Below are 24869 nucleotides of genomic sequence, written 5' to 3' on the forward strand. Positions count from 1 at the left end.
ACACACACAAAGAAGAAACCCACGCACAGAGAAACCCTGTTTCGAAAAACCAAAAAAAAAAAAAAAAAAGAAGAAACCCACGCACAGAGAAACCCTGTTTCGAAAAACCAAAAAAAAAAAAAAAAAAAAAAAAAACCCCCGGGGGGGGGGTGTTGGTGCTGGTTTGATCTCCCGACGGGGGAGGGACACTTAAGAATGACAGAGTTAAAAGGAAATGGGGTCATCGTCATACTCTGCACAAGGCACAGTGGCTGAGTAACACACGTGCTAGTCACCTGGGTTCACTGGGGCACGACAGGGTGGAGCAGTCATTGACAGGTTGACACTGGCAGGTGACTGCTGATAACGTTTGATTGCCTTTCAGAGACTGACTTCCTTTAGTCACCACCTTACAGCGAATCACAGCTGGTGGCCGGATACTAGTTTACTAGACTTGTGCCAAAGGCAAGGCTGGCCTCCCACAGCAGCGGCTGTGAAAGCGTCCACCTTCCTTCCCGCCTGCCGGCCACCGGAGTGCTGATACAATTGCCCCGCCCGGGCCCCTCCTGCCAGGGAGGCTCCGCCCGCTAGACTTACTTCCGGTCTGTTTGGGCTTTGGATAAAAAATACTGCCACAAAGTTCGTACTGCGCCTGCACCTATTCTGTTGTGCACCTGCGCACTCGCTGCTTGCCCCTCAGACCGGACATAACGGTCCGCGCGCTGCTTCATGGACCGGAAGTGGGGGGAAGTGTCGCGGGGCGCGCCGGGCCTTGCTGAACGCCGGCAGTTCCTGCCGTTGCCGCTGCCCTCGGCTATTGCCGAGGCCTTCCAAAGCAGCCATGTCCGCCAGCGCCGTCTACGTACTGGACCTGAAAGGCAAGGTACTGAAGGGCTCTCCACCCTCTCCGTTGCCAGGCAACAGCGGGGCCCTCGCCCTGTCGGGACCCACCCTGTTGCTAGGTAACTGGACGGCCAGCTCTGCCAGGGCGTCAGGCAGGCGGGGCAGCCTCGCTTGCCGGTCCGCCCTGTTGCTAGGAAACGGCCGGTGGTCTTTGCGAGTCCCGCCCCATCTCTAGCTAACTTGGTGGGCTGTGGTTGCTAGGTAACCGTCCGCTTTGCCCCTTTCCCGCCTCGTGGGCCCAGTTACTGGATTTGGCCTCTGCCATCCACCGGAAGCTGAGGACCCCGCGCCCCCAGACCGGGCGACCCTTGGCCGGAGGCGTGGCTGGAACTGTGTCCTCAGGTCTGCCCCTCCCTCCGCAGCGTGCAGGCTTCAGCGCTTTCTCCCTAGAGCAGCAGCGCTTCCTGTGACTTTGAGTTAAGAGAAACGGGTGATGTGATAGGAATGAGGTTTTACCAAGGGGGAAACAGACCGCCCACAACAGCCCCACTGTTTATTGGGAAGTAGCCGTCTGAAAGTCCCATCCCAAGCATCCTTGGCTTTCAGCTGATGCTTTCGGAGAAACCAGGCAGGGTGCTAAGCCTGGTGGGCAAGAATCCGTCACGGCTAAGCTCAGTCACTTGGAAAAGCACAGATAAGTAAATGACTGTTGGAACCATGTGTTCATAAAGGACTGGCAGCCCCAGCTGGGGGTCAGAAAGAGCTTTCCTGACTGGGGAAAAACAAGACTGTGAGACTTTAAGGCCCTGGACAGAAACAGGACCTATCTTCCCGAGGGGAATCTGAGAAAGAAAACTTCATTCATGTGTGTTTGTGCGGGTTTGCCCATGGGGGTGGGGGTGGGGAAGGAGACCCTACTACCCTTCCATGGGCTCTTGTAATCAAACCCAGTCAATAGACCAATTCAGCAGGACCTGCCTGACCTTTAAGCCCATGGATCTGCCTATCTGTACTTCCCAGACGCACCTGGCTAACCCCCACCTCTTGGTTTTATAAGACAAGTTTCTTTGTGTAGCCCAGGCTGTCCTGAGCACACTGTAGATCAGGCTGGCATTTGCCTCAGATAGGCTTGCCTCTGCCTCAGGAGTTGAAGGTGTCATGCACCTGGCTGTTTTGCGTGGGATCTGGATATGGCTCATTTATGGTTTTGTGACACTGAGGACATAACCTAGTGCCTCGCGTCTCTTCAGCGAGTGCTCTGCCAGGGACCACAGTGTGCCCAGTGCAAAAGCCTCTCACAGAAATGTATGTTCAGCCTTCAGAAATGGGCCATCACTGTCCATCAGTCCACCAAGGTCGAAAGCAGGTGACCAGCCTCTTAGGTTTGGAAGCTACCAGAACAGGTCCAGCCACAGTAGACACATTCAGCATTCATTGGTGAGAGAACATTGGTGTCCAGCCACTTGGAAGAGCTGAGGTGTTCAGAAGAGGTGGAGTGCCCCAGCCCCAGCGTTTTCCTTAGCCCTTGAGTGTGTGCCTGCCTTGGATGCCACCCAAGGTCAACAACTGAAGTCCCAGAAGTCCCAGATCTGGACTGCCTCCACAGCCTTCTGGGAACCTGGGGAGGCACAGTATTCCCTAGGCTGTATGGCACATGCTCTGCCTTCTGCCCTGTCCTAGAGGTACAGTGGGCTGCCTGGCATGGCTTGCTTGTTCCTTTAGCCAACACCTCATTGACACCTAGCAGGCTGAAGCTGTAAAGCTAGACTCGTGTATGGACTCAGTCCATTTCTGCAGCTGAAGTGTGTGACCATAGACAAACCCATGGCCTCTCTGAGCTTTGTCTTCCTGGCTGATCCAAAGAATCTTATCTAGGTTACTATAGGTATGATTCAGGCCTGACCCTGTGCAAGGCTTACAGAGTGTGGTATTTAGGCTTAGCAGGAAACAGACTAGCAGCCAAAGGGTTGCTTACCTTCTGTTTGGCAGTCAGAGAAATTACAAAAGACTTCCAGGCAGAGCTGGGCACCTGAGCTAGTTCTGAGGAGGTGACAGATGTCCCAGTTGGCATGTAGGGTATAAGGCAGCCCACAGACTAGTGGTACCACACTAGGGCTCCAATGGGAGGAGGCTCCAGGGCCACTGCAGTTCCAGGGAGGAGGAGGCCCCAGGATGGGGTGTGAGCAGACCTGCCTTTGGAAAGCTCCCCAAGGAGGCTATAAACTTCCCTGCCTCCTTTCAAGATGAAGACCGTCTCATGACAATGTGCCAGGCTGAGTCTCGGATTACCAAGGGATCTCTTGTGGCCATCTTTGGCAAGTAGGAGGTCCTTCAAGAATGCTTGGGTGCTGTCTATTGTTTCTCCAGCTACCCCATAGCTTCCCTGCTTTGCAGCCTGGCCCTGGTCTGGAATGCTGAGCTCTATAGCTTTCCCTCCTTCTTCCCGATGCTCTTCTTCTGGACACTGGAAACAAAGCCCCAGGCTGTTCCCTGTTATTTACAAGGACCTGTGTAGTCTGAGATTTTGTAGTCCCCCAGCCCAGTGTCCTGGCTCATCCCACTTCAGCCAGTGGAGAACCTGACAGGTCCCTGGACAATCTGTCTGCTTCTGCCTTGGAGCATTTGTAACTTGCTCCTATGGAGAGTTATGGGTCTGTCTTCAGTTCAGACAGCGCCTCCTCCAGGAAGCCTCTCCTGCTTGCTCTGGCTGAGATCATATTCCAGCTTTCCCCACCCTGACCACACTTCATCTTCTGGCCCATGCTGCCCACTGCATCACATGCGTGTTTATCTCTGTCTGTTCCTGAGGAAAAAAGGAGCCATGGGAAAGACAGCGTGTGGTGTACCTGGAAAATGTCCAGGATGCCGCTGCTATGGAACCATAGGGCATCCTGGAGACCACAGGTCTCAGAAGTAAACTCCTGTTTACTTAAGGAGCAAATTGTAGGGATGTGAGAATCACCCCTTCTGGGGATAGGCTACTACCCCGAGCTTCCTGATGGGTTTAAACAGAGAGGCTGCCCTTTCTAGCTTCTTCATGGGGAAGGACCATGGAGTGAGAGGATGGCAGAAAGGAGCTGTGGCCCCAATGTTTCACCTGTCTTCCTCCGTGCCACACCACCTGAATCCCCAGGGCTTTCCTAACACCACTCCCCATCCCATCAAGCCTTGATGAAGGTGGGGCTATTGGGAAAGTCTCCCCCATTGTCTGTCCCAGGCAGGGTGACAGTCAGTAACCACATCTGCCTTGACCACCGTGGTAGTACACATTTGCTCAACAAGCAAACAAACTCCTGGACAGCCCTGGTGAGGTGGCCTGTCAGGTACTCCTGACTGACTCTTTGACCAATCTAGTCTAGTCCCTGGACAGCTGGGAAAGAAAGTGGCCTTCGAGCTGCCTAGGACAGCAGTTTCCAGTGAGCACAGACAGCCACACAGCAAGTGGGAGTGAGGGTGTCGCTTAGATCCTGGCCCTGCTCTGCCTGCTGTGTTACCTCAGGCAGGCCACTCCACCTCTCTGGGCACTGTAGTCTATCATATAGGAGATAGCAAGAGGACTAGGAGTGGGCAAAGGGAAGTCCCTTGGCCAGGGTGTCAGACCCAGACGCTTACCCAGTGGGTGCCATGTCCCCTACAAGACCCAAGGGCTTAGGAAAGAAAGGAAGGAAGGAACCACTTTTGCTGCACTGTCTCAGTTGGAAGCAACAGAGACGGAATGTTTTCTGAAATGACAGGTTCTGAGGCAGCTGGTGCCTGTACATCATGGCCACTCAGGAGCGCTGCAGCAGGCAGTGTGACAAGATGGGCACTGTCACCCTGTGTAATCAGGGCCATCCTCAGCCCTCACCCACAGTTTCCACGTGGCCCTCCCATTTCCTCAGGATCCTTCAGGGTGCACCTCCGTCCGTTGTCTTTTACGATGCACAGTGACTCTGAGGGCAGAGCCTACCCTGGACCTCCTTGTGCCTGGCATATAGAGTCCCATGCCCTGCATTCATGTCTTTGTCTGCGCTCAGCTAGCCCTGGATGGGATAAAATGATTTTTAAAAGATTGCTTGTGTGTGTGTGTGTGTGTAAGAGAGATTGGGTAGCACAAGAGTGCAGGTGCTTGTGGAAGTCAGAAGAAATTAGATCCCCTGGCACTGGAGTTAGAAGCAGTTGTGAGTTACCTAAAGTGGATGCTGGGAACTAAACCTGGGCCTCTGAACAGCAATGAACTTAAGCAGTGAACCATTTTCCCAACCCCTGGGATTTGTTTGTTTGTTTCTTGAGACAGGGTTTCTCTGCAGCCTTGGCTGTTCTGAAACTCACTCTGTAGACCAGGCTGGCCTTGAACTCACAGATCCACCTGCTCCTGCCTCCCAAGTGCTGGGAATAAAGGCGTGCACCACCATACTTGGCAACCCAGGGATTTTTATTGCTGTTGTTTTTTTAATGTGCATTGGTGTTTGCCTGCATGTATGTGTAAGGATGCCAGATCCCCTGGAACTGGAGTTACAGAGAGCTGTGAGCTACCATGTGGGTGCTAGGAATTGAACCTGGGTCCTCTGGAAGAGCAGCCAGAGCTCTTAACCAATGAGCCATCTCTCCAGCCATTCCTGGGTTTTTTTTGGGGGGGGGGGTTGTTTTGTTTTGTTTTTGAGACAGGGTTTCTCTGTGTACCCTTGGCTATTCTGGAACTCACTTTGTAGACCAGGCTGGTCTCAAACTTAGATATCTGCCTGCCTCTACCTCCCAAGTGCTGGGATTAAAGGCATGGACCACCACAGCCCAGCTCATGCACCACCACCACCCGGCAACCCTGGGAATTTTTAAAGACAGGGTCTCACTCTGTCTTGTCTGAAACTTGGTATGTAAACTCACAGGGATCCATCTGCCTCTACCCACCAACCACTAGGATTAGAAGTGTGTGTCACTATGCTCGAGAGAGTATTTTCAACAGGGAAAGTGCTTGCTGTATAACTATAATGGTCTGAGTTTAGATCCCCAGAACCCACATCAATGCCAGGAAACTATGATGCCCCAGGATCCCAGGAGCATGCTGACTAGCTGAGGTGGCAAACTCTGAGCTCAAAGGAGAGGCTCTGCTCAATATGTAAGGTTGAGGAAAATACCCCATGTCATCCCCTGGCCTCCACACTCAAGACTCATGTAACACACACACACACACATACACACACACACACACAGAGGGAAGGTTGCATTTTGGTGTTTCATGCCTATAATCCCAGTTCTCAGGATTGGCATGAGTTTGAGGCTAGCCTGGGCTACATAGTGAAATCATTTTAACAAAAGCTACAGGTGTCTTTCTTGTCATCAAAGTGAGTTCTGAGCAGGCTTTCTGCAGACACCAAGGCACTGTGTAAAGATTGGAGGGCCCTCAGATCCTGGAACCTAGCAGTGGAGTGCCTTGGGATGGTGTGGACCCAGAGGCCCTGTGCATCTGTTGAAAGACATGTCCCTGTCTCTGGTCCACTGAAGTGCTCATATATGTGATGTGAGGTGATAGCTCATGCCTTCCTCCCAGCACTCAGGAGGTAAGAGGATCAGGGTTATCATTGGCTACATGGTAGATTTGAAACTAGCCTGGGCTCATCGGGCCCAGTTCCTTTCACCTTTGAGTGTCCACTGACACACATAGCTTCTTCTCTACCGAAGATGTCACCAGGAAGAGCCACCGGGTCGTGTTTAACTCTGGTGTCACTTGCTGAGGAAACACTAACTTTGTGGTGTGGTCATCCCCATTCCACAGTCCTTTGTGATAGGCAGTGGTTCAGATGCTCTGTGTAAGGAGGAAGACCAGGACAGGGCCGCACTTGTGATAGGCAGTGGTTCAGATGCTCTGTGTAAGGAGGAAGACCAGGACAGGGCCACACTTATGCAGGCCTCAGTGGGGTTCCATGAACTTGGACTTGTCAGGGATCGGGTGCCTGAAGCTGTCAGGAGAGCCGAGTGTGCCAGCAGGTCTACATGGAGTGGAACTCGCCCTGGTGTCTGAGGGATTCAGCCCCTCCCCTCCTCTGCCCTCTGACTGCAGGAGAGCTTTGTGGTGGGACTTGCCTAGGACGGAAGTCAACCTGGCCTGAAGTCCTGTCCCTTCACAGAGGGTTCCCACCCCCTTTTCTTCCTCATGCAGGTGCTCATCTGCCGGAACTACCGTGGGGATGTGGACATGTCGGAGGTGGAGCACTTCATGCCCATCCTGATGGAGAAGGAGGAGGAGGGCATGCTGTCACCCATCTTGGCCCATGGCGGTGTGCGCTTCATGTGGATCAAGCACAACAACCTCTACCGTATCCCTGTGCTGTGGAGCGGGGGCTTGGGGTGACATGCCCACTGGCTCAGGACAGCTGGGCAGCCAGAGGGCATGTGGTTCAGAGAATGCTAAGTATATTCCAAAAGCTGCAGCCTGTGAGCGAGGGACACGTGGCCAGAGTGGGGGCCGGCTGGGCCCAAGGTTGGCTTTGAAAGCATGTCATGTTAAACAGAGTAGGTCTTTGGATAGGGAGGCCAGATTGTCAGAGGCAGGAGTGGATAAATGAGGGAAATGGGGTAGGAGTAGGGGTGGGGAATTCTCATGTGCCCTGCATCCCCAACCCCTCTTCAGCCACAAACCAAACATGCTGCCAGCTGGAAACCCACCGTGGGTGTACCCACCACTTGGGGCTTTGACTGTTCAGTAAGCAGTGGGGGGTACCAGCTCTGCAGTAAGTAAATGTGTGTGCGCCTCCAACAGGTGCAGACGCTGCCTCTTCCTATGGACACATGCTCTAGCCTTGTAGTTCCGCCCCACCTTCCCACCCAGGCATGCTCCTGGAGCCACAGGTTAGCTGTGGTGATAGGTGCCCCCACTTCAGGGTGGGTCCCAGAAATATCCCCATCTCTAGAAGCCCTGAGGATAGCTCTGGAGAGGATATAGGTAGCCTGGGACCCCCAAGAGAAAGATGGCTATCTCTTGAAGCACACTCTAGGCTGTGGCTGTCTGGCTGCAGGAATAGCTGAGGTACTTGTTGTCTGAGCCTAGTTGGACCAGCAGACAAGTCCCTGCCACCATAGTGCCGTAGTATGACAGCCAGGGCATAAGAGGGCATGCTCCACCACTGCCCCGCCCTCTTCCGTGTCCTATGAGTTTCCAGCTTGTGTCTGGACCCTGTTCTATAATTGGGGCAAGGCTCAAGTAGACATGGCCTTCTCCCTCCTTTCCAGGCCTTCCTGCCCAGCACACAGATGAGGTATGAGGATGGCATAAACGGGAACTGGGGGACTGGTCACAGCCTCCCCTGGTAGCTCAGGCTAATAGGAAAAGGAAGCAGGAAGTTCCTGAGGGCTAGTGGGCGGGTTGTGCCAGTGCAGTCGTTGTGAATCTGGCAGCCTCCGCTGGGAGACCTGGAGGTTTCTGTAAAAAGTGTGACTGACAAGTGCAGTCTGCAAGGCTAGGAAGGTGCTGTGTGACAGAACTTTTGCTGGGGAGACATTACATAGGGAGCTCGAGACAGACCAGAGTGTGGGAACCACCAAAGTCCAGCTGGTGAGCCAGTGAGTTTTACTGCAGTTACTTATAGGATTATGGGTGAGGGGTCACCGAAGCCCACTCCAGCGTGGTGACAACTCAAGAAAGCTGAGAGCCTGGAGCGCACTGCACAGCCTGCAGCAGCTCGGCTGGTTGGAGAGTGTCCCTCCCAAGTGACTCTGGTCTAGACTTGTTCTAGGCAGCTCCCTCTGCTGGTCTCTCTGCACTGTAAAAACCACCCAGCAAGGTAGGAGTTTTCCAGTTCAGTTCCAACTTAATTTCTCCATGTCCTACAGAGTGTGCAGTGTCTTCTGCAATAGGGTAGTTCTGCCATACAACCAACAGCAGTATCAGCAACCTTTATGGTTTGTGGGGCCTTAGGGGATTCCCTGGCCAACAAATCGCAGGGAGGTATGAAGGAGACACCCACACAGTGAGGACTTCCTCCCAGACCCTGTATTAGGCACAAACCACACCCAAACACCTGTTTTCACAGAGATCCTTTATTGGGCGGGGAGAAAAGTTAAAGTGGCTGCTTTCTGACTCAGGCAGAACAACAGCAGCAAATGGTCTTTCAGTGTAATGGTGAAGAGGAGAAGGGAGGTCTGTGATAGAATGGACTCATGCTGTGTAAAGATAGAGAACAGGGGAGAAGGGGAAGGAACAAGGGAGAGGGAGACAGATCTGGTCCACAGGCAAATGTGGTTTATAAAGGTAAGGGGAAAATCCCCACGTTAGGACGAGGTGTTTAATTTGAATTGGGCATGTTAACTCGGTGAACCAAAGGGGGCTTCTGATTGCTGGACCTTGGTAGTCAGCGGCAGGAGGAGGAAGTGGTCAAATGAGGCAATAGGCCTTGGTGGCTAGCTGTAGGGGTGTAATCTAAGGGAATGGGGAGAAGAGCAAGGCCTGTCAGTCCCGCGCTCCAGTGGACGAGTGTTCCTTCAGGCAGCCCACCTCTGGCCCTGTGTTTTCATTCAGTACCCTTACGGCCTCTGGGAGTGTCTTTTTCTAGCCTGTAGGATACTATTTGTATTTAAACTCTTTACCTGTTTAGCAACCCATTTTTTCTTTACTTTTTCATTTCTAAAAAAAATGTATGTGTAAAAGTATTTTGCCTGCTTGTATGTCTGTGCACAGTGCCTATGCAGGCTAGAAGGCATTGGATACCCCAGGGACTAGAGTTACAGCCGGTAATAAGCTACTGTTTGGATGCTAGGAATTGAACTTGGGCCCTCTAGAAGAGCAACCAGTGCTCTTAACCACAGAGCCATCTCTCCAGCCCCTGTTTTTTTCCTTTCAGTTAACCAAACCTCAGTTGGATTGTAAGTCAGGTGGAAATACCATTTTACCTGGTTGTCTTCAGCCGAATTCGGTAGTCAGTATTAGTGAAATGGCTGTCTCTCTCACTGTCTGTTCTTCGTGGACACCCATGTATACCCATATATAATCTTAGTTGGGCAAAACCCCTAATGGTGGCTAGTCCTAATCTTGGGCCCAGTGGACAGATGAAGTGCTGCTGGGACAGGGAGACATGGGGGGTCTGAGATGTGATATCCCAGTCCCAGAAGGCTTCTTGACTCTGCCACCATGCAGTGGTCGCCACTTCAAAAAAGAATGCTTGTGTGTCGCTGGTATTCTCCTTCCTCTACAAGGTGGTGCAGGTAAGGCCCCCAGCAGTGGGACTTCTCTTGGGAAGGGCTTTGGGTGAAGGATTGTAGCATTGTATATCAGGTGATCCTAGGCCAGGAAGCCCAAGCTTCCTTGTAGGTGAGGTCTTTGGCCTCCATTGCATCCCCAAGAAAGTGAACAAAATGGGGAGACATCATAGCTGTGCAAATGTTTTGGGCAGGAGGGTACATAGTGTAATCCAGGCCCTATGCCTGAACATAGGGGTTGAGGTCAGTTAGATGCACAGGCTGGGCCTTGGGGACATGTCAGAATGTACAGTCTGATACTGGTTATGCACAGTTTTACCTAGGACACCTCTGGCTGCTGAAACAGCTGGAATGAAGGCAGAAGAGCTATGGGCAGCCTGTTTGTTTGCTGCTGGGATTGAGCAAGGGCTCCAGGGCTGGTTTGGGTTTCCACTGAGTGCCTCTGCGGGTTGGGAACCTTTTTTTTCCTCCCTCATGGGTGCCTTTAGGCTGGGGATGGAGCAATGGAGCCTACTGGGAGAGCCCCCAGGTGGTTTCCTTCTGAGCAGACCCACTGTGAACAGCCTTGCTTTGCCACCTCTGGCAAGTGGGCTATGACTAGGTCGTTGGGGTGAGCAGGGATGTGGCATGTTTCTCCAGGGCTGGCCTTTCCCACTTGTTCTAATGACGGGCTTGCTCCAGTGTTGGTATGAAGACAGGCCTCCTGGTAACCCTCTGGGTCCCCTTCTTACCCACTGAAAATATAGATACTTGTTTACAGCCAGACAGCCAACACCTTAGAGAGGTGGGCAGCAGCCTTGAGTCAGAGACGGGTGACAGGCACAGTTGGGGTTGACTGCAGAGGCCTCAGGCAGCTGCATTGCTGATACAGGGTCATTCCTCCTGGTCAGTACCTGTACCATCACCCACAGAGGCATCACCCATGGGGGAGGGCCAGAATGGCCCTCGGGCTGGGCTAAGGCCTGTTCTGCTGTGCCCTGCCCAGGTCTTCTCCGAGTACTTTAAGGAGCTGGAGGAGGAGAGCATCCGAGACAACTTTGTCATCATCTACGAGCTACTGGACGAGCTCATGGACTTTGGCTACCCACAGACCACAGACAGCAAGATCTTGCAGGAGTGAGTGCATGTGCCCCAGAGGTTGCTCTTTTCGTCCCTGCTCTTTTTAGTTATTTTAAGATGGTCCTGATCCTCCTGCCTCTGCCTAGGGAGTGCTGGGCAGACAGGAGAAGGCTGTGTGTCCTGTTTACTGGGCAACCCTGCCTGTACAGGCAGAGACCAGCAGGACCCATGCTACACTTCATCCCTTCTATGCAGCCTGGGATGCCAGGTCCCCCCTTGACAGGAGTTCAGGGAAAGCTGCCATTGCTGTTCTGGTGGGATGGGGGTCACTGGACGGCCCAGGGCTCAGCCAGTTCCAAGTACCCACAGTGCTGACCACTTGATTCCCTGTTCCCCACCCAGAACCAGCACCCTGCCTCTGAAAATAAGTATATGCAGCCCGCTCACACTAACTGCACACTGTGCCAAGTCAGAGGCCGCCCTCCTAGAGCCTGCTGCCGCAGGGCTTCCAGTGGTTGGGCCTACCCTGCTGCTTAGCCCCAGCCCAGAGTCAAGGCCCAACATTGCATGTCATCTCTGTAACTGAGGGGTGGCCCATAGGTACATCACTCAGGAAGGACACAAGCTGGAAACGGGAGCCCCTCGGCCCCCAGCCACTGTCACCAATGCTGTGTCCTGGCGCTCAGAGGGCATCAAGTACCGGAAGAACGAAGTGTTCCTGGACGTCATTGAAGCCGTTAACCTCTTGGTAGGCTGCCTTCTCTCTTCTTTTCCTAACTTGCCGTCTTTTCCAGGATGGAAGTCAGAGGGATAACACTGAAAACCAGCAGAGCAGTTGGGGCCTTGGCAGTAGATGCCAGGGCTTCCTCGACTACTGAAGAGATCCTCCTCCCTCTATCCTAGCCTCCCTCTCACTTAGAATCTGTAGGGATAACATTGTGGTGGTTCTCTAGAGACTGAGGTAGAGGGACCTCAAGTTTCTGACCTTCCAGGGTCACAACTGTCTGAGGAAAACAAAAGTAGAAGCGCCACTGAGATGACTCGGCAGGTGAAGGGCCTCTGACCATCTGGGTTCCATCCTGGGACCTGTGGTAGGAAAAGAGAACTAACTCCTGCAAGTTGTCCTCTGAGCTCATACATGTGCACTCATGCATACACGTGTGCGTGTGCACACACAGTAATAATATAAATAATGACAATTTAAAGAAATAGGGCTGGGAGATGGCTCAGTGAGCCAAGCTGCTGCTGAACCCTGCTGACCTGAGCTCCACCCCCAGAGGCCTCAGAAAGGAGAGAAGACCCAAAGTTGTATTTTGATCTCCACCCAACACATACCATACACACTCCTGCACAGTAAAAATAACATTTTAAAGTAAAACATAGGTACAGCAGCAGAGCGCTTGTATACAAGCATGAGGACCCAAGATCAGATTCCAGCACATGAGTGGAAGCTGGGTGTGGTGCTGTGCACTGTAACCCAGCACTGAGCTTCAGCTCAGTGTGAGACCCTGCCTCAAACAAAGGATGGGCAACCATAGGCCAAAATAGCTGATGTGAAACTCTGGCCTCCACATGCTCACACACAGGCATATGCACGCATGTAACCAGACCAAACACATAAAGCATGTATAAAGTTGGAAAGCTCTGTTACCAAGAGACCCTGGACTTTTATTGCCACTTCTAAAGACCATACTGCAAGACTGCTAATTTTCTAGAATGCCGAGCTCATGGGTGGTTTGAACTTTTGGCTTCTTATGTTCCTTGCATGGTGTTTGGTTTTTGTGGTACTGGGTGTGTACCCCAGGACCTCTGCACACAGGGGTGTTAGTTACTTGTGTAGCTGTCACAAAAGAGCTAACAAGTACAGCCTAAGGGAGGAAGGGTTCATTCTACATCACAGCCCGTCATGATTGGGAAGTCACGGAGGCAGGAATGTGGGCAGCATCATGTAGTCCACAGTCAGGAAGCAGAGTAGTGAAGGGTGCAGTTCCCCTGGCTTCCTCCTTTTCACTTCTCCAGACCCCCAGCCTATGAGATGGGGCCCTCACATTCTGGGTGGGTCGTCCTTCCTCAGTTAACTCCCGGACCTGCCTCTGCCCGAGGCCTGTCTCCTGGGTGACTCTAGAGCCTGTCAGGTTACCAATCAATAGTTACATCAGGCAAAAAAAATTCATTATGTGTGAATGTGTATATGTGTGCATTTGTATGTTCGTATGTATACGGGGTGTGTATTTGTATGTGTTTGCATATGGGGTGTGTGTATGTGTGTATTTGTGTATTTGTGGTGTATTTGTGTATATGCATATGGAATGTGTGTATGTATGTATATGTGTCTGTATTTGTACGTGTGTACATGTGGGGTATGTGTATGTATATATATTTGTGTGTGTGCATATGTATTTGTATGTGCATATTTTTGTATGTATGTGAGGTGTGTATATGTATATTTGTGTGTATATGCATTGAGATGTATGTGTGTATTTGTGTGTATACATGTAGGGTGTATGTAGTATATATGTTATGTACGTGTGGGTTGTGTATGTATATGTGTGTATTTATATGTGCACGCATGCAGGGTGTGCTTGTTTATGTATGTGTGTATATGCATGCAGGGTGTTGTATATATGTGTGGTGGAGTGTGTATATATTTGTGTGTATATTCAGAGTGTTTGTATGTTTGTTTTGTTTGTATGTGCATTTGGGGTGTGTGTATTTGTATGTACATTTCGGGTGTATATATATATGTGTGTGTGTGTGTGTGTATGCATGTGGGATCGTGTATGCATGAAAGTGCAGATGCCTACAGAGGCCAGTAAGGGAGTAGACTCCACTGAAGTTGCAGTTACAGGCAGTTGTGAGCCACCTGACATGAGTGCTGGGAACCAAGAGCTGAAAGTCCACCTCCCAGGTGCTGGGATGACACGTGTGTTCCATACACTTGTAATTTTTATTAGTGTTTGCATAGCGTATGCTCTTACAACCTGTCTCCTTTGGTTTGTGTTTATTGTAGTCTGTATTTTGTAAGAGGGCCTCACTGTGTAGCCCTGGCTGGCCTGGGCAGAGCGCTGGGGTTAAAGCTGTACACCTCCCTACCTGGCCTTGGTTTTGTTTCGTTCTAATTAATACAAGGCCTCTCTATTTAGCCCTGGTTAGGCTAGGACTCATGGAAATCTCTGGAATAAATGAGATGGCTCTGCTTCTTTATTCAAAGCCAAAGAATTGAACCTGCTGATAAATACTGATGTTGACAGTCTTTTCTCCTGTGAGTATCTCAGCAGATGGTGAGGCATCAGTGGAGGGAAAGCCTGGGCTTGTAGCCTCTGGCACTAGGTATGCAGTGAGCCTGCACCACAAAGAAAGGTAGCATCACTGTCCTTGAACACAGAGATATCCACCTGCCTCAGCCTCCCAAGTGCACCCCACACCTATCTCTTACGCTTCCCTTATGTATTAGTTGTTTTTCTCTTGCTGTGGTAAAACACTGTGACCAGGGTACCTTTTTAAGGAGAGGGTTTATTGGGCTTATGGTTTCCAGAGGCAGGGACAGCATGGCAACAGGTGGTAGACAAGATATCTGGAGCTGGACGCTGACAGCTCCAACTGTAAGCATGAAACAAAGGGAACAGGGAACGGCATGAGGTTGGAAACCTGAAAGCCCGTCCCCGGTGGCGGCCATTCTCCAGCAAGGCCACACCTCCTGAACCTCCCAAACTGCACCAACTGGGGAATGTGTTGAACTGCCTGAGGCTGAGGAGGGCTCCACAGCTTACCCTCTACTCTGAATCTGCCTACATCTACTCAGAGTGAGTTCTGGTAGACATTTGGGCACATTTGTGTGACTGAGTGCAGGCATGTGAGTGCCACAGTGGAGCTCAGAGGACAGTCTTGGGTGTCAGTCTGAGCCTTCCACCTTGTTTGAGATGGTCCTTTTCTTCTTTGCTTGTTTGTTGATGTGTTACACCAGGCTTGGAGGCCCAGGGAATTCTGTCCCCACCTCCATTGCAGGTGCTTAGAATAAACATCAGCTTTAGGAGGCTCTGGAGACTTGAACTCAGGTCCTCATGCTTGCATGGCAAGCACTTTACTTCTGAGCCACCTTCCCAGCCCCAGTCTCTGTCTTCTGACTGATGTGTTTAGATCATCTGTACTCACTGAGTTTCTGGGCTGCTGTTTTGCCTTCTTTTCTGCTTCCTGTTCTCCGTCTCCTTCCTCCTCTTCCTGTGGGTCATGGAGACATTTCAGGATTCTGTTGTTTCTTCCTTCTGCTTCTTTCTGCCCTTGTCTCGTGGTGTGGTTATCTTAGTGGCTTCTGCAAGGCACCTCGAACTGTGTGTCACATGGTATTTGGGCAAATGATGGATCACAGTCAAAATGGTGCTCCCTTGAGGATCACCAGGACTTGGAAGTCCCTAAGGCTTTCCCATCCTCACCCAGTGCCGTGAATGCTGACGTACACGTACTGAGGGTGCTCTGGGTTGTGCCATTGTGCTCTGCACCCTGTTTGCTGTGCCACCCTTTCAACATGGGGCTGCAAATTTAGAAAACAGCCAACAAAATAGCAGCCGTGTTTGCTGTATCATTTGGGGCCACTAACAGGTAGTGTCTGCTGGTGGCCCCCAGCCAGTCTAGGTTCAAGTAGGCCCTCTGTAGTACTGTCATGGTGACATCACCAGACACTGTAGTCCAGTTTCTGTGCATGTAAAACTGGGCTTGGGTTTCCATCTGCTCAGATGAGTGAGCGCCTCTGGAAGTGGAACATCACCAGCCCTTCAGGCTTGGGACCCTCTCACCTGCATCTGGCTCATCTGCTTATGCTTGGGACAAACACTAGGGAGAAAGTCAAGTTTGCATTTGAGCCAGAAGTGGTGGAGGTCACGCCTTACACGGTTCCCACTGTCCTCAGGTCAGTGCCAATGGCAATGTGCTGCGCAGTGAGATTGTGGGCTCCATCAAGATGCGCGTCTTCCTCTCAGGCATGCCTGAGCTGCGCCTGGGCCTCAATGACAAGGTCCTCTTCGACAACACAGGCCGTGAGTACCCAGAACAGTGCAGAGGCTGGATCATTCTTGCCTCAGGGAGGTGACTTCCCCTGACCCTAGTGCCACAGCTAACTGCTTTCAGGTGACAGGCCTAAGAAAATGCCTTGGGTCATTGAGGTGGCTCAGCAGGCAAAGGTGCTTGCTGCCAAGCCCCACAAGCTTGATGTGATCTCGTGAGCCCACGGTGGAAGGGAAGCACTTCCTGCAAGTTGCCTTCTCACTTCCACGTGCACACTGAAGCACACACCCTCCCGTATACAGTAAATAAGATGTAACAAAGAACTTCACACTGCTCAAAAGGCCTCAAAGGCTAGGGCTGCAGATCGGTCGACACTGACCAAGCAGACCTGGGTTCAGTATCTACCAGCACCAAAATCACAGAAAGATCCAGGCTGATGTGGAGGCTCCTGCCTGTCATCCTATTCCTCGGGACACTGAGGTGGAAGGCCATCGTGGACTACACTGTGAAGCTGTCAGGAGGGTGACAGAGAGCCAAGGTTCTGAACACTTAGACATCATCAGTGAGGCCCAGCCTGTCCCACAAACAGCCTGTGCTGTTGGGAGGTCACACACCAAGGTGCTTTCTGTGGTGAGGCTTCCAATGGCAGAGCACAGCACAGGTGGGCGTGCCTGGGCTTCTGTGGCTTCTCGTTGGCCATACCACAGAGGCCTAGTTTCAGGTTCCTGGTCCCTGCTGGCCTCCTGGACTTGCTAGCTCTATGTGTGCCCTCTGAAGTGGTGTCACCCATACCCACTTAGCAAATGTGTCCTGACCAGCTGCTGTCTACAGCTGCTGAAGACTTAACACAGCACAGGGAGCCCAGACCCCAGGACTCCATGCCAGTGTTAGGCTGAGATGTGGAGGCAGGAGGATGACAGTTGTCTAGGAACTGGCCCCTTGTGCATACGAAAGAGATGTCTTCTGGATATGGGGTAGGCTCTGGTCTGCCAAGGTGGTCTTGGCAGTAGGAACTCTGCACAGGGACTCGAAGCTGCATGCCAACCTCACCCCTGCCACACACAGGAGGGAAGAGCAAGTCGGTGGAGCTGGAGGATGTGAAGTTCCACCAGTGCGTGCGGCTGTCACGCTTTGAGAACGACCGCACCATCTCCTTCATCCCTCCCGATGGAGAGTTTGAACTCATGTCCTACCGCCTCAATACCCACGTGAGTGCCTCCCAGGGTAGCAGGTTCCCAGGGAAGCTTAGTATCAGCTCTCACTCACCTGCTGTGCCACCCTCCAGCCCTGTAGGTGAGCAGAAGCCTTGCCCATTGCTGGACTTCCTTGGGTAGACTGTGGGGCAGTCCAGGGAGACTGCCTACCTCTTGCCTGCACACTGGCCGGGAAGAACAGGCTTCAGTTTCCCCTCAGTAGAGTGAGACTTGATGTGAGTGCCTTCCTTCCGCCCTCCCCACAGGTGAAGCCTTTGATCTGGATTGAGTCTGTGATTGAGAAGCATTCCCACAGCCGTATCGAGTACATGGTCAAGGTCAGTGGGAGAGCAGGCACCCTGTTACCTGGGGCCGGCTCATACTGCAGATACTTACCTTGTCCTAGGGGGGCGGGCACCTTGGAGGCCTGAGACAGGAGGGAGAGTCAGGTGTGGGCACTGGCTGGAAAAGCCTGGTGGTAGAAAGTGGGGACCCACTGCCAAGTAGGGACTGTGTAGCCCTGGTAGGTGGCTGGGGTGGGGGTGGCTAGACTCCCTCCCCTGCATCCTACAGAGCCTCTGCCCGGGGCCTCCTTGCAGGCCAAGAGCCAGTTCAAGCGGCGGTCAACAGCCAACAATGTAGAGATCCACATACCGGTCCCCAACGATGCTGACTCGCCCAAGTTCAAGACTACAGTGGGGAGTGTCAAGTGGGTCCCCGAGAACAGCGAGATCGTGTGGTCCATCAAGTCCTTTCCGGTGAGCCCCGTATTCACCCATGCCCCTAAACACCTCCCCCATGGGGCTGGAGAGATGGTTCAGTGGTTAAGATCACCAACTACTCTTCCAGAGGACCCAGATTCAATTCCCAGCACCCACATGGCAGCTCACAATTGTCTATAATTCCAGTTCTAGCAACCTGACATCCATGCACATTAAAAAAAAAAAAATAAAAGCCCAGTCTTGTTCTCTTGGCCTGTGGATCAGGGTGCAGCCTGTCCGTAACTCCAAGACCTGACACCTCGCAGACACATGAGGCAAACCAGTGCACATTAAAAAGCAGTCCCCCATACCCACCCATGTCCCACTTCTGGAACTGCATTCTTGGAAACAAGAGGCAGCCCTGTTCCAGGGCTGGGAAGGGCAGGCTGCAGATCCACCCCAAGACAGCCACCGCAAAAGCCCCTGTAATGTGATGTCATTTGCCACACATTCTGTTTTCACGCGGAAGTTGTTTTGTATTTTTGTTTTGTGGCAACTGTGTTTGAAACAGGGTCTCCCCGGTAGTCTCTGTGGTCTGCCACTCACCATGTAGCGCAAACTGACCTCCTAACTATGTAGCCCAGGCGGCCTGAAATTCATCATGGATTGTAGGTTGGCCCCAAAATTACCATGTCGTTCAGGCTGACCTCGAATTCACCATGTATCCCAAGCTGACCTTGAACTTGCCTCCATTCTCCTGCTTCTGTCTCCTGAATGCCGGGTTATGAGACTCAGCTTAACTCAGTTTGCCTGAGTTTTCCTATGGGTAGATCTTCTCTTTCCACTTTCTCCTCCCTTTGCTTTTGGGTCCAGGAGCTGGAATGTTATTTTCACCATCTCCCATGGAGATTCCATGGTGTCCTTTATGGCTGGGAGCTGATGCAGAGAACCTGTGCAGGAGCCAAGGCTCAGCCCTAGTGCACCCCAACTCCTAGGCAGGGCTATATTCACGGCCACTCCTCTGCCCCTCAGCCTGAGCTCAGGAGACCAAAGGCCACATTGTCCCAGATAGAGTGAGAGCCAGGGTGCCAGGCACAGGGGACAGCCAGGCCCAGACCTGATGCTCTACCTGACCAGGGTAGGGCAAAGGCCCCAGCCAGTCCTGCCTGACCAATCTCAAATCACCTCCAAGTTATTGCTGGGTTCCCGGGAACCTGAGCCCGCCCATGGTTCAGCACTGTCATTCTGCCTGGGCCTCTTTTCATTTCTTACATGTCCAGAGACTGAGAAGGCGGGTTGTGCTGTGGAACACACCACCCTCAGTGTTCTCCCAGGCTCCCTTTCCCACTGTGGCCAGTCTGGCCTGTCTCTCCCTGGGAGCTGGTGGAGCCCCTGCACAGCCTGCCCAGTTTCAGCTCCTGGGAGCCATGGACAAGCCTGGGAGACAGCACATTGGTTGTGGGCCGTACCGCTGGGCAGCTGTCTAACAGCCCCTTATGTTGTCTATCCAGGGTGGCAAGGAGTACCTTATGCGGGCCCACTTTGGTCTTCCCAGTGTAGAGGCCGAAGACAAGGAGGGCAAACCTCCCATCAGTGTCAAGTTCGAGATCCCCTACTTCACTACCTCGGGCATCCAGGTATGAGTGCCAGGGCACTGCCTGGAACACTGCCCAGAGTCACAGCAGGAACCCTGAACCCCAATCCTGGCCTGGGGTCTATTTCCTTGGAGCCTCTCAGAAGGTGTATGGGTGAGGGGTACATCCTGGTCCCCTGAAAAACTGGGGCCTGACCACTTCTGACAACCCCTCCTGCTGTGCCTGGCCTGCCCCTTGGCCTTGCCCCTTGGATGAGGGGCGATAGCAGGGATACGGCACACTCAGAGCCTTTGTGTCCAGGTGCGCTACCTGAAGATCATTGAGAAGAGCGGCTACCAGGCACTGCCCTGGGTGCGCTACATCACACAGAACGGAGGTGAGCGGCTGCCTGACCTGTGAGGTCTCTCTGGGCTGGGGCTTCCTGTATGGAGCTGAGGGTGGGTGTCCCGTGTCCCCATGTGGAGCTGAGGGTGGGTGTCCCGTGTCCCCATGTGGAGCTGAGGGTGGTGCCCATGTTTCTAGATTACCAGCTCCGGACCCAGTGAGGGGCCTCTGCAACCACCCCAGCCCACCCGGCCTCAGGACGCATTTGCCACACGCACCAAAACTGAAGCTGGAGGGTGGCTCTGGACATAAGCAGCAACCCTCCTCAATCCTGCGTAAACCCACGCAGAACCTCTTCCCTGATCCCATTCTGTTCTGGGGTGGGAAGGAAGGGCCTGCCAGCCCTCCCCAGAGACAAGCCAGCTTGAGCCTTGGCTCCTGGTGCCACATGCCTGGCCACTCGCCACCCTGTGGATGCCATCCTCGCCCACCACAGGGTCTCCTTTCGCTGCCATTTTGTTGAGCATGTTGATCGCTGTCATTTGTTCCACGTGTCCTGTCACACGTGTTCTGGGCAGTCATCACGGAGCACTCAGTGAGGGCAGCTGTCCCCTCTGACACTGCTCCATGTCCAGGACAGTCGCCTGGCTGGCTGTGCTTCCCATGCCAGCCCTAGGCCACAACAGTGTTTCCCCGAGAGAGGGGACATGGCCTCTCAGCCTTTGCCCCCGAGGGTCCCTGGGCAGGCACGGGCTACTGTCACTATACAGGGCCACCTTGCCCTCTACCCCTGTGTGACAATTGCATTAAAGTCCATTTGTTACACTTGCTGTCTGTCCTTTCTGCTGTGGTTCAGGCCCACTTGGACACCCTGGGCTGTGGCCAAGTATACCTAGCAGTGAGGGGAAGCCGACCCCCTCCTGAGTAGCTGGAGCCCTTCTGAGGGACACAGGGTAGATTATCCTCACTGGGTCTAGCCTGTTGTCTCCTGTGGATGGTAGCCTTCCTCGGGTGGTCTGAAATTGGAGGCTTCCATGTTCTCACCTGTCCAGGCTTGGGCTCAGCCCCCAGACTGGTGCCCGAGTTCTGATTGGCGTGGGAGTTGTGTCTCCGTGGTCTGTCCATGGACTCTGCCCTTTCAGCATCCTCTCACTCTGGGCTCTGCCTCTCTTGGCACCCCACTCCTACTCGGGATGTGTCATGTGCATCTCACCCCCCATGGCCAAGAACAACCTTCCTAGTGCAGCAAGGCCAGCTCCCAGCTCGGGGCCTGGAGCAGAACCTGACAGCACCCTGGAGGCCTCACCCTTCCTCATCCACCGGTGGCCCTGAAGGCTGCCCAGTTCAGATTGTGTCCACCACCCTGCCACCCTCCACAGTCTGCAGCACTGCAGGCTATGGCTCTGTGCACCCCCCACTGAGCTGCGCACGGGAGGGACAGAGATGTGCAGGATTCTGGGAGGGACAGAGATGTGCAGGATTCTGGCTTCTGTTCTTGCACACCAACAAGAAGAAATGTCACCTGAAAGGCAGAGGCGCAGGCTGGGCCATGACAGGGCACAGAGATGCCCAAGCTCAGCCCCAAGCAGGGAGCACGGCTGAGCACCGATGTCTCAGAACACAGACACCAGGAGACAGAGGAGGAAAGCTGGTCTACAGTCTGCCAGCCAATGTGAGTACCAACACCAGCAAGCAAGATGGTGCAGCAAGTAAAATGGCTGCCAAGTCTGAGGACCTGAGCTCAACCCTCAGGGCTCACTTGCAAGATAGAGACAGCTGCCCTCTGACCTCCATGTGAGCTAATATACATGCTCAGAATAAAAGGAACCAAGGCAGGTATGGTGGCCCCCGCCTGTGACTCCAGTACTTTGGAGTTTGAGGCAGGAGAATCATAATACCCTGTCTCAGCAAATAACAAGAAGTGGGTAAAGGAGCTGGAAAGGTGACTGTCTCTGAGTTCCACCCAGCACCCACAGGGAGGTTTACAACTGTCTGTATCCTCTTCTGGCCTTCGGGGGCACTGCATGCGCTTGGCACACCCATACATGCAGGTAAAACCCCATCGCCATAAAAGTAAGTAGATGGGTGAAGAAACTGGAGTGACAGAGACTGTGGGCCAGCACAGGTGCTGGGGACCAAACTCAGGTCCACTGCAAGAACAGCATGGGCTCCGCACTACCAAACCAGCTCCCCGGCCACATAAAAGTAAATTAAAAAAAAAAAAGGTGGCACCTGGAACACATAAGGCTCTGGACTCTGTCCCCACACTGCAAAGAAAACAATGTTCCCGATGGAGGGCATTTGCCTCATATTGTTAGTCCTGTCCTGAGATGACACGGAAGGTGCTGGAAAACATGGCAGCCTCTAGAACTGTGAAGGAATACTTCTATGCTTTTTTCTGTTGTTGGTTTTGGTTGTTGTGAGACAGGTTCTCTTTCCATAGCCCTAGCTGTCCCAGAACTCACTATGTAGACTAGGCTGGACTGGCTCTCACTGAGCTATCCTGCTTCTGCCTCCCTGGTGCTGGCCTTAAAGGTGCAAGCCTCTGGGGGCTTGCTTGTGTCCTGCCTATGCGCACGGTCACACGCACAGTGAAATGTGGCCTGGTCTGGACCGGCTTGTTCACTTGTGAGTGGACATTCATCAACCACCGGAGGAACAGGTTGCATTGCTTAGTTGAGATAGTTTCACTCTGTAACCAAGCTAGTCTGTAATGCATAGAACCACCTGCCTCTGCCACCCGAGTGCTGGGATTAAAGGCGAGCCCTAGCACCTGGCCCACATTCTGGTTTGGAGTCGGTCTTTTCATTCATTTATTTGGTGTGTAGGACAAGTTTCAGGAGTCAGTCTCTCCTCCACCATGTATATCTTGGGCTTGAATTCAGGTCGTCAGGCTAAGTAACACCTTTACCCTATATCCATCTTCTTGGTTCTTTTAAAAAATAGTTACTACAGCTGGGCAGTGGTGGCGCACGCCTTTAATCCCAGCACTCAGGAGGCAGAGGCAGGTGGATCTCTGTGAGCTCGAGGCCAGCCTGGTGTACAGAGTTCCTGGACATCCAAGGCTGCACAGAGAAGCCCTGTCTCGAAGAACAAGAAGAAAGCAACCACATTCATCTGTTCGCTCGACTCTGCAGCCATGCTTTGGCAACACAGTGGGAAAAACAACAAAAGGCGGGCCGGAGAAAAAAATATACATGACCTTCAAAACTCAGACAGACAGACAGACAGACAGACGGGCTTTTCGAAGATGTGGGATAGCTGAGTGACATTTCCAGCCTGCCTAGGGGAAAGCCCCGGCCCCAGTTACACACTTAGGTGTCCCCAAAGGTTGAACCACATTCCTCAAACAGTGAACTCAAATGGGGCAGCCCTGGGGTGGGCTCTACCCAGCCTGCACAGGGCTCTGGGCTGCAGCCGCAGGACCCCAGGGGAAAATAGGTCACTAAGCATGCCTGAGTATCCAGATGCACACAGCACACATGAGACCCGAGACACAAAATGACATAGGACTAATTGTGGTCATCTCTCTCCTCTCCCCTGTTCAAAAGCCTACCATGGCTCCTCAGTGCCCTCAGAGAAAACCCTCACTCCCTACCCTGCTGGCCCCCTCTGTTCCCACAGCAACCCTGCCCCGCCCATCTTCCCCCACCCCAACACAGCCTGTTCTGATGTTCTTGACAAGCATGAGAGAAACCGTGACCAACATTTTTTGTCCCTCCAACTTGTTGCACACAGACACACAGCTGTCCCTGGTTCCACAGTTGCCTCTGTCCCTAAAGCCTGGTTGTCAACTGCTCTGTTCTCAGGGAGAAAAGCTATCTATCCTTGGGATGTGCAGACTGTTCATGGGACACTTCCAATTATGACCACTAGGGGGCACACGTGTGTTAGAAATAGCTATCCACAGAAAAGGAGGCAAGGCAGGCTGGGTTGGGTGTTCTTGTTTTGTATATTTTGTCTGCTTGTGCAAACCTATGAGTGGTTATGAGCCATCATGTGGGTGCTGGGTTTCATGTAGCTAACTAGTTGGCCTCAAATTTTTGATGTAGCCAAGAATGACCTCAAACTCAGAATCCCGCTTTTACCTCCTGAAGATGTGGGTGCTGAAGATGTAGGCCTGTGCCACCACACCCCGTTTACCCAGTGTTTGATCGTGAACCCCAGGCTTCATGACGGACAGGCAAATGCTCTGCCAAGCGAAGCCCAGCCCAGCCCTGGCTGGTTTGTTTGAGACAGGGTGCGTGAAGTACCATGTCTGACTTACATTTTTGTTTTGTGTTGGCTTTTGATTTTTTAAAATATATTTTTAATATTTTTTAATTTATTATGTATACAATATTCTGTCTGTGTGTATGCCTGCAGGCCAGAAGAGGGCACCAGACCTCAGTACAGATGGTTGTGAGCCACCATGTGGCTGCTAGGAGTTGAACTCAGGACTCTGGAAGAGCAGGCAATGCTCTTAACCACTGAGCCATCTCTCCAGCCCCTGGCTTTTGCTTTTTTTCAAGGCAGGGTTTCCCTGGCTGTCCTGGAACTCACTTTGTAGATGAAGTTCCCTGCAAACTCGGAGATTGGATTTCCTATGCCTCCTGAGCACTGGAATTAAAGGCATGAACCGCCACTGCTGAGCACAACTGTTTTTACATAGAGGTGAAATTCAGGTACCAGGTAGCTGATAATTGATTTTTAATGATTTGAGGCAGTGGTTCTCAATCTTCTTAATACTGTGACCCTTTAATACAGTTTTTTTGTGTGTGTGTTGTGGTGCCTCCAAACCATACAATTATTCCATTGCTACTTCATAACCATAATTTTACTACTGTTATGAATCATACTGTAAATAGTTTTGGAGACAGAGGTTTGTCAAGAGGGTTGTGACTCTCGTTTGAGAACTGCTGATCTAGGGGGCCATGTAAGAACATTGCACGCCAGCCGGGCGGTGGTGGCGCACGCCTTTAATCCCAGCACTCGGGAGGCAGAGGCAGGCGGATCTCTGTGAGTTCGAG

The 24869-nt window shown here is 52.5% G+C and overlaps 1 protein-coding gene across 1 annotated transcript; it reads left to right on the forward strand.

Annotated features, from left to right (window-relative positions):
- Positions 1 to 724: 724 nt before the first annotated feature.
- Ap1m1 (adaptor related protein complex 1 subunit mu 1) lies at positions 725 to 20685 on the forward strand. Its single transcript, XM_005359135.1, has 12 exons — positions 725 to 862; positions 6959 to 7115; positions 9929 to 9996; positions 10976 to 11106; positions 11650 to 11797; positions 15953 to 16079; positions 17113 to 17255; positions 17507 to 17578; positions 17840 to 17998; positions 19453 to 19578; positions 19837 to 19912; positions 20059 to 20685. Exons 1-12 carry the CDS (start codon positions 821 to 823, stop codon positions 20079 to 20081), a joined length of 1272 nt encoding a protein of 423 aa, XP_005359192.1. The 5' UTR covers positions 725 to 820; the 3' UTR covers positions 20082 to 20685.
- Positions 20686 to 24869: the final 4184 nt, after the last annotated feature.

The sequence above is a fragment of the Microtus ochrogaster genome, linkage group LG1 (assembly GCF_000317375.1).
Source record: "Microtus ochrogaster isolate Prairie Vole_2 linkage group LG1, MicOch1.0, whole genome shotgun sequence".
Classification (NCBI taxonomy): domain Eukaryota; kingdom Metazoa; phylum Chordata; class Mammalia; order Rodentia; family Cricetidae; genus Microtus; species Microtus ochrogaster.